This window comes from Ammospiza nelsoni, chromosome 17 (assembly GCF_027579445.1).
Source record: "Ammospiza nelsoni isolate bAmmNel1 chromosome 17, bAmmNel1.pri, whole genome shotgun sequence".
Taxonomy (NCBI): Eukaryota; Metazoa; Chordata; class Aves; order Passeriformes; family Passerellidae; genus Ammospiza; species Ammospiza nelsoni.
Window position 1 is genome coordinate 9,344,191 of NC_080649.1, and position 17,453 is coordinate 9,361,643.

General features: G+C 40.0%; 1 protein-coding gene across 1 annotated transcript in view; it reads left to right on the forward strand.

Moving 5' to 3' along the window:
- SHISA9 (shisa family member 9) overlaps window positions 1-17,242 on the forward strand; it is a 177,640-nt gene extending 160,398 nt beyond the window's left edge. Inside the window, 1 exon segment of the mRNA XM_059484671.1 lies at window positions 14,617-17,242. Within this exon segment, the coding sequence (XP_059340654.1) occupies window positions 14,617-14,984 (368 nt within the window). The 3' untranslated portion in view covers window positions 14,985-17,242.
- Window positions 17,243-17,453: the final 211 nt, after the last annotated feature.

Genomic DNA, 17,453 nt, shown 5'->3' on the forward strand with positions numbered 1-17,453 from the left:
CTACACAGCTGCTTTCTTCTGAACTACAGATGTCCTAAAAATTTGGCTTATTTTAGAACTGAGCTACTCATTCCTCAATGATTGTCTGCTATGAAAATTCAGTTTATGGAAAAGTAACAAGTCACATTAATCTCTGTTTTGATCATGTTCAGGTTCTCCATTAACTTCAGTAAAGATTCAAGTGCTTGTGAAAACAAGAGACAAGAGAGCCCTTGCTATCAGTTTGCATTGTGCGTAAGAATGACCACACCTTGGTAGTGAGAGCAAGCTGATGCCCAGGAACAATTTTAAAGCTACACTTCATACTCCAGGTGATAGAGCTTAGCAGAGTGTGGCTGGACATTGGACTGCTCATGCAATGTGTGCATTGCAGCGTCTGATTCAACACCACAGAGGAGGACAAAGTTAAAAAGGCTGCTATGGATGCCTTTAGCTTAAAAAACCTAAATATTTTTACTTGAATGAGCACAAAATGCACAACCAAACACTTTTACACTCTCTGGAAGAGGATGTCTTCCTCATTTCTTGTTAGGAATTCCTTTATTTGCTGCAGCCTCCAGAATTCCTTAAGTACTGACCGTGTTTGTTGACCAAATTCACCTTTCCCCTTCCTGCCTGCTGGCATTTACATCCCTGAATGATGTGAGGACATTCTGTGCCTATTTTGTATTCTCAGATGAGTGCCTGGAGTACAGTAATGTACTGGTGAGTTGAGATGTGCTTACTGTTTTCCTCACTGCACTAGAATTTTATTTTCCTTCTACCTTGGCACACACAGCACCAGGGAATAACCAGCAGAGGCAGAGGACCACTTGGAAATGAGGCAGAGAACACGCATTTCCTGAACAAATAGATAAGAAATTTACCTCCTAGCATCTCCAGCCCACCTGGCTGACTGCTCTGACTTACTGTTAGGTGCACTCTGTTCATCCATTACCTTTCCATTTTCAAGCCACAGAATATCTTTTAAACAGTGAAAAATTTTTCCCACCTCAGAATGTGAGAGACTGTCTGAAGGAAAAGGGTTAACAATCTCCAAGACCAGTCCCAGAAGAAGTGGTCATTGAATTTTTTTCCTAAACACCCAGTGTTTGGAAATTTCAATTTTTTGGTCACCTGAGAAAACATGATCCTGGTTTTCTTCAGTGCTGTTGCAGTATTTGATTATTTATGTGAAAAGTGCAGAAAGAGGTTTTTCTGCATAAATTATTCTTATTTCTGGTTCATCAACCATGTTTTTACTCCATGCTTAAATGGTTATTGCTCACTTAAGCAATACTGACATGCCTGAAGCTACAAGTGGATGGAGATCTTGTAGTTGAACACCTTCATGAAATTCAAGTCCCAGGACATACAAAGGTAGCTCATCACAAATTTTTATGCACATCATTTGGACATTCATTTGGAAAGTATGAACAATCCAACTTCAAAATCCACTCAGCTAAGCTGCAAGAGCTGTAGTCCATCCTGTTGCCTAAGAGTTTCCTAGAGCTCAAACAGGCCTCATTACCCTGAGTTATTAGTTATTTATCCAGTCACACTCTTCCGCAAGTCTGGCGCAGTAACAGTTAATTTTCTTTCCTGAATTTCAGGGAGTGCAAAATTATTCAATATCTTTAGACCTTCTTGCAGAAATGAAAACATACTCCAAACCCAACTTCTAAATCCCCAGAGGACTGGGAAAATGATCACTCAGCTGCTAGAGAGGTGCACAAACATGCAAGTAAAAACTGAGAATACAAATGTTTCTACATTTGATTTTCTGTTTCTTTCATGAATTTTCTTCTTCCCTTCTCTCTCACACACACACAAACATTTGAGGAACTGACTGGACATTGCCAAAAAAAAATAAATAAACATACAATGAACAAAATTCCTTCCCAAAACACAGACTGAGAAAGCCTTCCCTGATGCTGGGAGTTGTTAGTCTCCTGTGGGATTAAATCAGATCTAATTGATTTGATATAGTGGAGCTAGGAGGATATAATTGGCAGCAGACCCACCATCACATCTCTGAGTCTACAGCTCCCAGCATTTCTTGAAGCTGCACAGTTCTTTGATCCCAGAGGAAACATTAGATTGTGAGCTAGCTCTGCTTGCAGTTGCAAAACTGCAAAGTGAGACTCTGCGAATATGACACTCAAAGAATAAATATCTCCTGGTTAGGTCCCTGCAGAACAAGTGTGGCCACAAGTGTGCCAAGGCACCAGGCAACAACTCCCCAGAAAGGTGAAGCATAAGAGCAAACTGACCTGGTCCTGTGTCCTCTGCACACAGAGAGGGATCCAAAGGGAAGATCACCTGAAGCTTTGCTCTGGGCTGTTATCTTTGAGCCATCTTCTTGTCTGATGGGAAATTTGTTGCTGCTTTCTCCCAGGCTTCAAACCTTCAATTTCCATAGAAATGGCTGTAACTCTGTGCTGGTGCAAGATCTGTCTCTTACCATGAAACTCTCCCTGTAGTTCATTGTGCTCTGGCCTGGAAAGAAACACTGTAATTGGAAAAATGGAAACACACAACATGCCTGCCCATGCATTCACAGGTTTGATACAGTCCAATTGTAGGAAAAGCAGAACAACAAATTTACTAGACCCAATATGTTTGCATTAATTTACTTTCCTATACCAACCACACTGTTACACTGAGAGGTAATATTCATGTTTCTTTGGAAGGCTGAAAAAGGAATTGTGCTTTCTCTTCAAAGACAAAAATAATTTTCAGTTACCACTTCCATAAGCAGTTATACAAAGATGGATCAAAAACATCTGGGGCATAGGAGTATCTCACTAGATTTAATACCATGAAAAACAGGGAAGCAGAGATTAAAGCATCACTTGTAATACCCAGAGGGTGACTCAGATAATGATTTCATATATCCAGAGGTATGTGCTGTGTGACAAATAATGCTCCACTAGATCGGCCCAACTCAACACTGGAGCTACAGATCTGGCTCAAGAAAGTGGGAGAAAAAGCTGGATATCTTTTCATTATTATTATTATTTACTCAGCCCACTGTGGCTGGAGATTTTGAAGCTTTTGAGGGTTCATTTGTTAGGGAAGTCTTTCATATTTTAATCCTTGCTTCCACTTCAGGCACAAAAGAAAAGCCAAGCAGCACTCAGGAGCAAGCCCTGCTTCACCAACCCCTGCCAGCACCTTCCCTCAGCCTCCCCAGTCCCCACCAGAGGAAGTGCAGCATCACTTCTTTCACTCTCATCTTCTGAGGAGACCCAGCAAATTTCACAGCCTGCACAGTGCATGCAGATGAAATTACAAGACCTTTTCTTGCTTCCACTAAATAATTTAATTATTTTATCTGTTATTTACCCAATTGGCTTCTGATACCCACAGGCACACTGTCATAGGTAAATACAAAATGCTTGGAGAGTCTTGATCAAAATATTTTCTTGTTTTATCATCCAGAACACTCATTTCTCCTTCCAGTGAAGTACTCATATTTTAATTATAAATGTGGCATTTGTGCAGAGCCTCAGTATCTTGGAGCTAAATCATCTGCTTTGCTGACATTCTTTTTTGGCTTTTTAAAAAACAACATTTTGCTGTAAAATCTACAGGAGGATATTCTTTCTGAGGATGGGGAATTGTGCTCTTAGCAATCAGACTTCCAAGCAGCCATTGCCCATTCCATCCTTTAGCAAACAGCCAGATTTGTGAATTTTGGGGATTTGTTGGTCTTGGCAGAAACAACATCATGGCAGGAAGGAAACTGCAAATGGTCCTTCTTTAACAGGAAGCAGTTTTAGCACCAAAATAGGATTCTCCTAGACACTGCCATCTATGTTGGCTCCTTTCTTGGACTTTAGCAACACACTGAACTCGGGAAAGAAAGGAAATCTGACCTTGAGGTATATTGAGTTTATATTTAAACTTTTAGTTCTGTGGGCTGGACTCATACCTAGTGAATTTGGTTTTCTGAACTTGGTCAGCTCCCTGGTTATGTAATGGCTGAAGAACATTCATAGTAATTTATTAAATCTTAACCGCTTTTTCATGCCAAAAGAGCAAATTTAAATCTGTGCATCCTAATTCTTGTTCTTGATGTTGATATTCTTTGCACCTATTCTCCCTACCACAGAGAAACAGCCTCTTTTTTTTTGTTATCAGCACATTAAAATAGTGAAAAGTAAATCACCAATTACTCACAGAAGTTCAACTTCTAAGCACCACTCCACATTCCATCACTTGTGCACCATAGAGAACTCACACCCTTCCACTGAAAATTAGGTTGGCTCTCTGGAAACTAATTGATTTTAAAAATCCTTATTATGTGATAATGAATCAAAATGAAACAAAAATCTCATTTTTATGGGACATAATGGGGAGATCTAAAATAAGAGTACCAGAAACCCAGCTAACTGCTAGAAAATGGGGTTTTGCTGTCTTTTGCTTGTCTTTTGGCCTTGAAGGTAGAGCCTTCAGAGGAACTGAGCTTACAGTAACCAGGTTTATTTCCATCCACTGAGATCAGTGGCAATCTCAGAAAGAAAAGAAGTAAATCTAAATCAAACATGGGTCATTCCAACCTATTTCTATGAAATGCTGATGAATTTTGCATGAATTTTTTTTACACATTAAGTGATGCGAAGACATGAGTGAAATTTTATGCTCAGGCAATAAAAGTGAGCCAATAAAAACTAGACTCAGCTCATGTGATGACAAAGCCTAACAATGCTGAGCATTTTCACTTGCAGCCCTTCCTAAACATCCCTCTCTGTAACTGTTTTACTTTGCAATATAAACATACTTTTCAACCTGCAATGAAATTTTTGTCATCAATTATTTAAGCATAGAGATTGATCCTAAAGATATGAAAACAACTGTGAATACCTGCAGATAAACAGCAACACTGTGGGATCCCAGCTCAAATCTAGATTGCATCTAAGTGTGGCTTTTAACAGTTCCCACCATGGAGCCTACACATGGAGCACTACTTGCTTTTAGCACACTCCACCCATTTTTCCCTCTGGACTATTAGCTTTGTAGATAATGTATGGTAATATTTTTGCAGGAAGAGTTTCATACCTGTGTTCAATGTGTGATATCATGTTTTAAGACTTTTCAGCTTTGTACATGGGTATATGTACAAATGTGCAATGTAATTCAGGATTACCCATGAACACAAAAGATAGTGAGACAACTGATAGGAATGAATCCCTTATTAACAATATCATATAAATAGCAGCAATTATCTTTCTGCTATTTTGGTTCTGCAAAGGGGGCTCTAAAGACAGTAAATGTGTTTTTAAGAAATTGCACACATAAAAGTCACAGAGACCATTGCTTCATTCCTACATGTTCACACTATAATAACAAAGAGCTTGAGGCATGGAGAGAAGAAGAGCAGTAATATGATTTGCAATGCACGGTTAATTTCTGCAAGAGTCTTTCTCTAACAACTTATTTGAAGAAGAATAAGGGGAAAAGAGAAGTTGAAAAAGAAATCTGATATGTAGTGGTAACTACAGCACAAAAAAATCACCACAGAGCTACCATTTGTTTCCATTCTAAGGGAAAAATGAAGTACAACAGGCAGTTTTTGCAGTGGGAAGGTTTGCCAAGCTTTCCAGGCTATGGAAGGTGCTGCTGTGAAGAGCAGCCAGGGCCCTGCCACAGGGGAGGAGGCAGAGCTGCAGCTCAGCCCTGCTGCTGCTCATTTTGCCCAGCAATTGATATGATTGCAGCTCCTGGGGAACGGGGCAGAGAGGAGCTGTGCACTCCTGTGCCTGCAGCCTGGTGCGTCCCTGCGAACTCTTCGTGGCAGGGAGCTGCATGGCCTGGGCTGCCTGTCAGTCACTGATGCTGCTGCCTCACGTGAGGGCTCTGCCTTGGACTTGGCCCAAGCTGCAGGAAAACCTGAAGAAACTCATTTTCTTCTGACAGGGCAAGTTTGGGAATTGCCAGGGAACACGAGTTCCTTTCACTTTGACACATATCTCTGGTTTGGAAACCTCTGGCAACCATGCTCAAGAGTTTAACAATACAAATGCGATAGAGTCTAAAAAGAGGGAGACAGGAAAAGAAGAAAAATCCAGAACTCAATATGCATAAGTATAGCTATGAAACTATTTCATTCCTTTTTTTTTTTTTTTTCCTCCTGAGAAAAGAGGAGAAAAAGAGAACTTTCTAATAGAAACTACTTATGCTACTTATGCCAGAACTATTCTGGGAAAAAAAAAAATCAAACTCAATACAGAAAAATTACTAAAAATCCTTTTAAATTAAAGCAGTTAAGAAACAGATAAAATAAAAATAAATTAGGCAAAAAATAGCTATTACATCACTGGGACTTATTTTTTTCATTTAACCAGTACAATTCAAAAAGCCTGTAGGCCTTTCTTCATGTTGAGAAATAATAGTATGATGGCAGTTGAAAGGCATAAAAATACAACTCTATTTCAGCACTAAAACCATATCTTAATTACATGTTCAGACTCTGAATTGGGTTCTCTGTGCTCTCATGCAGCTTCCTATGTCATCACATCTGGTATTTGCAGCTCATCTGTAGTTGATTCAGACATATGTGCAAGAGTTATAAGCAGCAGTATATAAAAAGAGACAAAAATATCAATCAAAAGTATTAAAATTGAAAACAAAACCGAGCACACAGGAGAATGCCAACAGCGACGTGTGAAAAGAAAATTCAATTACGTTCATGCTAAGAGCAATTGTTACAAATAAACGTGGTCAGGAATAGCAGAGCTTTTTCAGTCAACGTTAGAGAAGGTAAACTGACACCTGAAGAGAAACCAAGCAGGCTCTCTGAGATGCTGCACCCCCTGCAGAACAAGGTGAACTCTGCTCTGCTGTGCCCCCTCTGTGTGCAGCCCCCAGGAGCAGGGGGAGCCCAGCACTGCTCACTGCTCCTGCACATGCCCCTGCCATCCTCAGACAAATGGAAAGTCCTCACCAACCAAAAAGGTTACAAACAGTTATTGTTGGTGTATGGAAGCGTTGCGCAAGTTCTGGCACAATCAGATTTATCCTGAGAAGCATTAAAAACCACCCAGTGAAAAAGCAAGCAAGATTACTGGAAGAAGAAGTGGAAGAAGCCTTTTAAGCAAATCTCCTAAGTGTTAACCTCTTTGGCTTTGGACAGCATTTTCAGAAAGCAAGCCAAACCTCCTTTCCTAAATCAGTTTATGCTGCAGTCATGCTTTATTCAGAAGTTAAGCATGACAGCATGACTCCTTAGATAGTTTCTATTCCAAAAGGCAAGTTTTTATACCATATATAAGGTTTCCAGTAAAAAACCTGATAAATATGTTTAAATGAGATAAAATGAAATAAATATTTCACAGTAGAACTTTTCATATTTATTTGCCATTGTAGATGCCATGAAAGCCACAAGCTTAGAGGGCTTTAGGGAAAAAAAATAATGAAAAAACAGATTTACAGTTACAGGAATGCCACTGGCTGCATTTTCAAAGAAAAGTCAGAGATTTTAATACATAATTCTCTTAGACTTTTACAATTTCATCCCTTTGGATCAAGAATAGAATTGGTGCTCTTACTTCCTCTAAAATTTATCATTCATTGTACAATACTGAACCAGCAGTTTAGCATGTCGTTGCTTGAATTTAAAATGTTAAATCACTTGAGGTTACAACCAAGCAGTGTGATCTTTGTCTATCTGCATGCAACAGATTTCATGTTTGCTAAAAACATTTACAATTCTAATGTTATTTTAACATGAGTCAGCCACCATTTGTTTCCAGGTTAACAGAGCCTATATCCTGATTAGTCAGGAAAAGTCTTGTTTTTCTTCTACTGGTTGGATTTGAGTATCTGCATGCCAGTGGTCCCTAGATTAGGCAGAATGTGTGTGTATCTGGAGTATTTTGATCAAAACCAAATCACAATATCACTGCAGCACTTTGCAAAATTGAATCATAAATATTGCAATTTAATTCTATGCAAATCAATGCAGGCAAGTATACAAAGCCCAGCTGGAAAATCTGTTTTACATGTCCAAGGAGAAACCTGCCTAAACTCACACAGTAAATAAACATTTGGAAAAACAGAAAGAAAAAACCAGACCGTGCAGTGCTGTGCTTTTTGGCACGTTGTCAGAAGAGGGGCACTCTGCTCCCAGCCATGTGGCTGCTCCTGTGTTGCAGGGAATGGCAGCCCTGCTCCTGGTGAAGCACATCCTGCCTGATGCCCCAGGAGTCCATCAAAATCCCACTGATCCCAGGCAGGCAGCAGACTTTGCTGTGGGGGTTAAAGAGCAGTGCTGAGACTGGAGGCTTCACTTACCCAGTCTAATTACATTCCTGTCCTAAACCATTCCTAATGTGTCTCAAAACCGAGAAATATTCTGGCCTCCTCAGCCTTTCATAAACTGTCACAAAGATAATCAAAAGAAGAGAAGAAATGTTTGGGCCTACATATTTATCTTTTTTCATGTCTCGTATCTTGAAATAATGTTATTTCACTGGGAAAACAAAATGTAGTCTTGTGTCTGGAGGTGGACAAGCTCTTTTCAAACAATGTCTGAGAAGAAAAGGTTGATATGGTTTGGTTTTTTTTCATGCTTGGTCTCTCTCCAGATCACTGTAAGAAATCAGTAAATAGATGAAGTGGTAAAGGGGGCCAGGAGAGGAATAACACTGAGCCACAAAAAGAAGTTCTACAAAACTTATGTGGGGTTCTATGCACAATGTGTTTTTCTTTACCTCTGGCAGTAGTAAGAAATAAAAACTATGGGAAAGAATCCAAAGATATATAAAACAGTCTTCATTTTCAGAATGTCTTGGAAAAAGGCAAAATGGTATTAGAAGAAAACCAAATATTTAGGACAGAAATCTATGCAGGCCACAGGCTGAATTCTGAGTTTTTAAAACTCAATACAAGAATGAGAAGGGTGGCTGCAAAAATTATTTTCAATGGCATTTATCCATTCTTGAAATTTAGTATGCTTTAAAATTGCTCCAGCTTGTATAGAGCCACCCCAGTCCCTGTGAGCTGAGAACAGTGACCAGCCATGAAACAGCCACACTCCCTCCTCCTGGCCACAGACAGATCTCTCACACCATCCTGCCATTCCCCGTTCTACCAACAGAATCCTGTCTTGCTGAAATTTCCCCATGCATTCTGTTTTCTAATCCCCTTCACATCATGCAGAGCAAATGCTTCTATGGTCCATGATAGTTGGTGAGCCCCTTAATTCAAAACACAGCTCATTAGTTATTTGTTTTATTGCATGGAATACATTTTCCTGTGAATTTATTGGATCCAATCCATACCTAGGGCAGCTAATACAACCTCTGTCTGCGTGAGTTTTTTCCCTCACCCAAGAATAAACTCGTGCTAATGTACAAATGATACTTTGATTTTCAGATTAAATCCTGCAAGAACTCTCACACAGAGCTGGTTTATGTCTTGGAAGCCTTTGAACATATTGTCTTAGATGCTAGCTTGGAAAGGCAAATGAATAAGCAATCACACACTCGGAGAGGATCAACAGCACCACCAGAGGCAGCAGCCCAGTATTTCCCTGGGCAAAATTCTCATGCTGTCTCTGAGTCAGGATTCATTACCCTTCTGTCCTTCCTTGAGTTTTCACTTTCATTACTTAGAGAAAGAGAAGTTTCCCACAGCTTCAGGTAATGACACCAGGCAAACCCATAGCTGTGGAAGCAAAGCCTTGTTACAAACTGCTGTACAGAACAGAGAGACAGCCTCACAAGCCTCCCACAAACAGGCACTGACTTCATTTCAGCTGTTCAGGTGTGTCACTGATGCAATTCCATTGCTGTCCTGTCCTCGGCACTTTCCACTGCCTTGCTTTCTTCATCTGTAGCCCTTCATTTGCAATAGAGTCTTTTTGGCTAGAATAAAGCTCTGCATTTCACAAACTAGTCCTTAAAATACATTCAGAAAACAAACAATTCTGCAAACATCTAGGGAGAAACAGTGCCCCTACATAAATTGATATCTTTGACTGTAAGGTCACACAGAAATTTTGCTTTAGGGTTTTGATTTTGGGGTTTTTTAAGTGTCTTTAGAGCTTTTATAAAGGCTCACTGCTTTGTGGATTCTCTTCCCTCACTTCTTCCCACACCTAGGTGCCTATTTTCACAAAAACTGTAGGACAGCACTGTCTTTCAGGATTCTGCCTTCTCCCACAGCTGTAAGTGGTGTGAGTACTCAGAGCCATGGACCCATAGAGATAAGAGCACTGTCAGTAAGGAAATGAGTTAAACCCCTGTGTAACATTTTACAAGAAAAAGAAAGCATTCACAATGATAAGGCATGGCCACAGGACTCTATGCCACAAGTGCTTACACAGTGATGTTGATAACTACTTAAGCTGGGGAACAGAACATTACACAGTTTCAGAGCTACCTCTCAAATACAGCTTATATTCAAATAAACTCACTGAGAAATTCTGGCCCTTGGGCAGCCACAAGGATTTTTGCCGCTGATATTCAAGAAAACACATTTTCATCCACGGTATTTACTTGGGAAGAGAGTCACTGGTTTCCATGCTTTTGTTACATAACTCTGGATTATGAAGAAAGATGTGCAACTTCCATATCATGGCAGGCTCACACTTAAGGTTGGAAAAAAAATTGTCATTTTTTTCCAGATGAACAGTAAAACAGTAACTAAATGGGTGCAGTACCTTAAAGAAGTAAAAGCCTTACCGAAATATTGAAACTGAGAACATTTTTGTAATTAGCTACTAAGAAGATGGAACTCAATAACACTCAGAATTAAAGCCCTTCTATTATTATTTTGCAATGTTAAAATTACAATTTTTTTATTCCTTTTTCAAACAAAACAGTGATATTTTAAATCATCTTTTTTTACCAATCAAGATACAGAAGCAATGGAAAAGGCACTTCTATAGCACCTTTCATCCAAAATCTCAGAATATTCTACAAATAGAAATTCAACTTCCTAACACAAGTTCCTCCTCCAATGTGCTAACAGCTCATTTTACAGCAGGTGAAACCGAGGCAGAGGGAAGTTGAGTCATGTACCTAAGGTCACATAACAAACCCATCCTCTAACTCCAAAGTATCTCTTCGGATGTTTAAAGTCCACAAAATATTTATAGGGTCTGCTTTAGAAGAAAAACAAACTCCCTCAGATTCACAGATGATTTTTAAAGTAGTTGGCTTCAGGATACTATTAATACACTTTTCTTGGTAAAACATTTGTTACAAAACTGTGCTCAATATTACTGTTCTGAATCTTTTCTGCTTTGATAATAAAAAGAAAAAAACCTGTTTCTAGACCGTAGCAGCATCAGGTCACTCACACAGAGCACAGCCCACTGCTGTTATGAAACCTGCATGAAAAACAACAACGGCGCTACGAGTTGCCAAAAGCTCTCTTGAACAACTGAACAATTGAGGTTTATCACTGCTGATTTTGCTTATATTTGCTACAATGCTATCTCCTCCCCCCATTTTTGGTACCAGTGCCTGTGTGGCCACCTGCACGTGCAAGCAGAAACAAACCAGGCTTGAAGGAGGCTAAAATATTCAGCGCAGGGCTGCCTTCCACTGCCAGCACAGGGAAGCATCCTCAGGCAAAGCCTGCAAAGTGTTACTTGATCAGGACAAACACAAACAGCAGCTCTCCCACACAAAACAAGCCACTTGGCAGCTGTTTGCCAGCTTTCTGCTTGACTTTGCTGATGAAGATTTACAGTTCACATCCTGGTTTGTTTCCTTCAAGCCCAGTTTCCAGAGAACAGTTGAGATGTCCCTAGAAAGGGACAATGGACTACACTAGTTAAAGCAACTTTAATGGAACCAAATTTACAGAATTAATAGTTTCACTTTCTGTATGGTTTTCCGTAAGAAACAAAGAGTTGAAAATCTGGCATTATAACATGGCACAAACCAACTTCAGACACATCAGAGGCACAGTCCTTGTGAGGCTGATTTCTTCCTCCCTGTTTCAACTGGGAAAGTCTCCTTTATATACAACAGAAATACAACTTACTCTTCTGTAGGACATCATCCTCAGTGTGACTGACAATCTGAGTGGCATTTCTAATGTCTGATAAAATTCAGAGACCCAGGACCATTGCAGTGGGAAAAGGGGCGAGTGAAAAAATTAACAGAAGCTGAGGATGTAGTGTGAGCTTGTTGTGGCCTCAAAGGGGAAAATGGCAGGAAAAGCCAGGCAATAAAAATATCTGCATTTTTTGGTCATTATTTACATAGCTGCATCACCACAGCTATTTCTAGAAAGAGAAGTCATTATTTACCTTGCAGCTGATTAAAGATCTTGGCTACAGAAGACAAATTGCTGCAACATAACTAATACAAAATTAAAACTACAAATTTATACATTTACTCTATTCCTATGTTAGATTAGCTAAATTTTTAATTTTTGTATGCAAATTAAACTAATTTAAATGTGAAACAGGCATACAAATGTATCTCTGTTAAAAGCTGGACATAATTAACTGTGCTGAATTTAAATTATAGAAGCTAGTGTGACTTTTCATAAATAGCCAAGGTCTCAGTCATATGACATCACTCCCCTAACAGCTGGCCTGCAGTGCCTTTGATCTAAAAATTTATAAATGAGGACTTGTGTGAATATTCACAGTGCCTTTTCTGCAACCATTTTTTTCAATTATTGATAACAGATAAATGACATAATAGTAATGCAAATGCATTTCCAGCCTGTTTTTATTCATAATGGTTCTGTGACATTCAGAGAATATTAACAAATTGAAAGGACAAGCCACATGTAGAACTGGAAGCAGCTCTTTCAGGGAGAAATAGGTACAACTTCTTGATTATTCAGATTACAGCTCTCTAAATGAAACAACTCACTCCAAAATCAAAGCAGAACTTCACAGACTCTCTTTGTAACACATGACAGGTCTATCAGCAATTGCAACTGCACGCCCTGGGCTGAAATGAGAGCAGGCCATTATCTACATTCTGTGATTTGTTTCCAGCAGAAGACACCTGTATGCTATAGAAAAGCATTCACTCAATGCCTGAAAATGGAACCAGATGGAGTTGGTTAAAACACACAAAGCCCAATTTGACAGCACAGAAAGGAGCAATTTCAGCCCACTGGAGATGAAACACCTCTTTAATGACACAATTAAGGATTTAAGAGCAGAGTCCAGTTGCACAGTCATTTATACAAAAAATGTCATGAGATAATAAATAGCAGCTGCCTTTGGTAATATTCCTCCCTGTTGAGGGGCCAGGAAAAGGGGGATGCACAACTGAAGCCTGATCTTGAAGATTAATATGATGCTCCCGGGAATTTCCCCACCTTGCGTAAAGATCCAGTTCAGAACTAGAGACAGGGAGAAAATTCAAAGTGCAACAAAAGCCTCCTAGGAATACTTGGGTGAGAGAAAAAGAAGGAAGCTACATAAAAAACAGTGCAAGGAATTAAAAACCTCATGAAGGCAAAAGAAGCTGAGCTGTAGAGACAGCTACAGGCACCAGACTTCGGCAGAGAAGCCTTACATGGCACGGCTTCAAGGAAAATGGATGGATCCAGCTAGGGCACAGTAGAAGTCAAATCCAGGCTGACACAAAATATATTCCAAGCGCACCACTGCTGATTAACACAGTGCCAGTTGATCTATGTATTTGGCACTATCTTAAATGAACATCTAAATTTTTAAAGGGGGAAAATAAACACACTTTACATAAAAGGAAAGATCTTAAAAAATGAAATTCAGTTAAGCTTTCCTTAAACCTCAGTCTCAAAATTGAAATGAGTTGCTGGATTGCTGCAGAATGCCTTTAGCTTCCTGAGCATGGTTCATACTTTCAAGCAAGGCCAAATAAATGCCAGCAATAACAAACTTGAGGAAAAGCGTGCACTGGAAGACATTTGCTTAGGAAATCACAGAGGGCAAAATCCTGATTTGAGAACTGCAATGCAGTATTTGTTGGCAGGGCTGATGCTGTATTTCTTAGTGGCACTGACCCCAGAAAATTATGTCAGAACCTGGAATTTAGGATTTTCATGGTCTGTAAAATCACAGGGTAAATACCCAACCTTCAACAACCCAAAGTATTTTCAGCCCCATAAAGCATTAGTGACCTTCTGACCATTTAGGAGCACAGATCCCATTCTTATATTGCCCTGAGGCATTATTGAACAGAAATGGGTCCAACTAATCACACACCATGAGACCTTGCAGCTGGCTGGGTTAAACACCCACGAGTCACTTTGCATTTAAAGGGATGTGCTCTCACACAGCAATGCGACCCCAGATGCCACAGTATTCCCAGGAAAGCCTGTGTCTTCTGTAGGCTTCCCGAATTTCCTGTGCTATGTGACATGAACAGTGATGAGATTCATAGGACTTCTCCCCAAAATGTAAATGTCAGCACAACCTGAGTGATTTGGGGCAGGGACAGTCCTTTTTTCAAGGGCAACAGCGTTTTGTCTGCATGTATGAAAGCCTAGCACAATGGCATCCAAAATTCCAGAGCAAAACTAAGGGCTGGAGGTGGTGTGGATTTCTCTTACTGATGTACCTGTAAATGTTCTGGTCTGCAGATAGAGCTGTGTAAGACCTACCGTAAACCATTTTTCCTCTGTCCATCTGATTGTTTTTGTCCCTCCCCTTTTGACCCCGAATAGCTGACAAAGTCAACGATGACTTTTACACCAAGCGCCGGCACCTGGCCGAGCTGGCGGCCAAGGGGAGCCTGCCGCTGCACCCGGTGCGCCTGGACGACGAGAGGGCCTACACCATCGACAGCGGGCTCACCAGGCAGAACGGCAAATCCAGGATGGGCAAGATCCACACACACCCCCTGGGCTACAACTCCCACTACAAGACCTGGGACCCCAACGACCCCTCCCTGAGGCGGCAAGCGTTCCCAAACAAGGGCAAGCACGGCATGGGAGACCCGACGCTAAGCGACCCGCTGACCACCCGCAGCCAGCACTACCTGGGCCCACAGCCATACTTCATAACCAACAGCAAGACAGAAGTAACTGTTTGAGTTTGTTTTCTTTCTCTTTTTTTTTCTAATGAAATCCTTTAAAAACCACATGCAAATGTATACACAACACAAACACTCAACCAAAAGGCAAAAAAAAAAAAAAAAAAAAAGAAATCAAAAAAAGAGGAAACAGAAGGAAGGAACTTCCACCTGGACACTTTCAACATCCAGCCAGCTGTAGGCCGAAGAGTGGGTTAATACCATTCAGCAATACACACTGAAGGTTGAATTACAAACTCCATTTGTATTTCACAATGGAACACAAACCCTTGTGACTAAATTTTTTTACTTGAAACTAAAATCCATGATGAGAAGTAGCACAATCTAGAGAAACTTTATGTCTGCTTAAACATTTACACTATGTTCCTGCCTTGAGACAGAGGAAGAGAGAGAGAGACCAATATACTGTAATATATTATTTCAGAGAGGAATTTTGTATAAAACCTATTAATAATCACTAGACCTGTGAAAAACCAAGAGCAACCATCTTGGTACGATCCCTAACATCTACTATTGTACTTTCACACTATCCTATAGAGAACGCAAAAAATATATATAAATTAAGGGACAAAGACACTTTCACAAGGAATTTATAAAGACTGTTATGATTAAGAGCATATGGGACCTTTCTGGCTGGTAGAGAATTCAGCAAGATGATAACAGCAGAAGATTTCATTTCAGTTTACTTCGTTTGATTTGAAATTTTTGGGAACCTCCAAAATAAGAAGAGACACTTCACATGACACAGAAAGCTGCTGGGAGGAAAAGGGCATCAGAATATTCCCTCTCAGTCCTCCTGTTTTCAGGCAGATGGTAACTATTTTCACTTTGCAGACTGTCAGGATTTTTTCTTCACCTAAATGTTTTGCCTATCTTCAACTGCTTCAGACTGAAATTAAGCGTGGGTGGTGCCTTTACTGTATTACTATTGTTCAATGACAGTCTTGTTCTTCAAAGTGACCCCTCTGTTCCTTGAAGCTATTTTCTCATGTTTTGCTAAGGATGACAAGGGTTCTGCCCTGCTCAGCCTCCTCTGTTTGTTCTGAAAGGAAACTGGACTACATCTCCATGCAGTGGTTGCACAGTCAGGACTATTTAGTTAGCCCCTTCATTTTCCCAAATTCAGCTTTTCCCCTCTAGTGTCTCATTTTGTATTTGCTTTTAGCCATGGCAGTTCTCTGTAGTTCAAGTAAATGTTATCTGGTATATTGTCTCTATCGTTTGGCTTTTTCTAGTGGTGTTCCCTCTTGGTGGGCTGTGTGGTGGAAGAGGCTGGTCCAGCCTCAAACATCAGAGATCTGGGGTTAAACTAAACAAACAATTGAACTCATGGTCTTGACTGTGGTTCTGATGAGCAGGATGCCTGGTTTGTGTGAGTAAAACCACTTGAACTGGGCACTGGTAGCAAACTCACAGTCCTGGGCCTGTAAAGGCTTCAGCACATCCACAAAGAGACAGAGTTGGGATGGGGTGGCAGGCAATGCATTCAGTTTTTCAGTAATTCCTGTCCTTCCTCCAACACAAGTCACTTGGCTAAATCCCAACTAGCTGTCCTACTACAGTTGCATTCTCACCAGCTGTCAATTCTTCAGGAGATTAGGTCTGGAAGAGTATTCAGGGAGGAGTGAGAACTGTTATGTTGTAAGAAGAATTGGAAGTGGCATTTCTTACTGTACTCAACTGACAATGCTTCTGCTTAGTCAAGGATGCAAGGGCTAAGATTTTGAAATCTGGTTAAATGGAGATACCATTTTTTTTAGCTATATCAAGATTGATTTGCATCCTGAGAGCACCGGTATCTCTCTATAAGCGTGCTGCTAAATTTTATGATCATATGTTTTAAGACTATCAGAAGTAGACAAAGCCCACAAGACAAATACTTTGCACACAACCCAGACTCTCCACTATCTTACTTTTATTCCTTTAATCTTTATTGCCTTCACAACTGGCTGACTTAATTTGACCCTTTATGGAATGTTGCTGTTAATCCATATGCTTTAGATACACATTACAGCTGCACTCTTAATTCACACAGGTTTCGTGTAACTTGAGCATATTTTATGTGGAAATATTTTAGTAACTGTATGTTCTGTAAGTAAACCCGTGTTAATACTTGTTAACTACAGAGTTTATGATACCAATAATACTTCCTACAATAAAATGTTTGTTTGTTTTTTAAGAATGTTTATTTGTAAACATATGTATTCACTATATTACTATGAATTTCTTACCTGGCAATAAAACTGATTCTAAGTGAATCCAACTTGCTGGCTCATTCCTAAACTTGTATCACTGGGCCAATTTTTGACTCTAAACTGAGCTTTTGGAGCATCTCACTGCAGCCAGTGGGGTTCATATCAGCATAAAGGATGTTTTGCCTCTGCCAATGTGAATGAGGGGTTCTTTGGAAATCAACTGCATGTAATCTGCATGGTGGAGAAGCTGGGTGATGTCTGAAGCTCCTTCCAG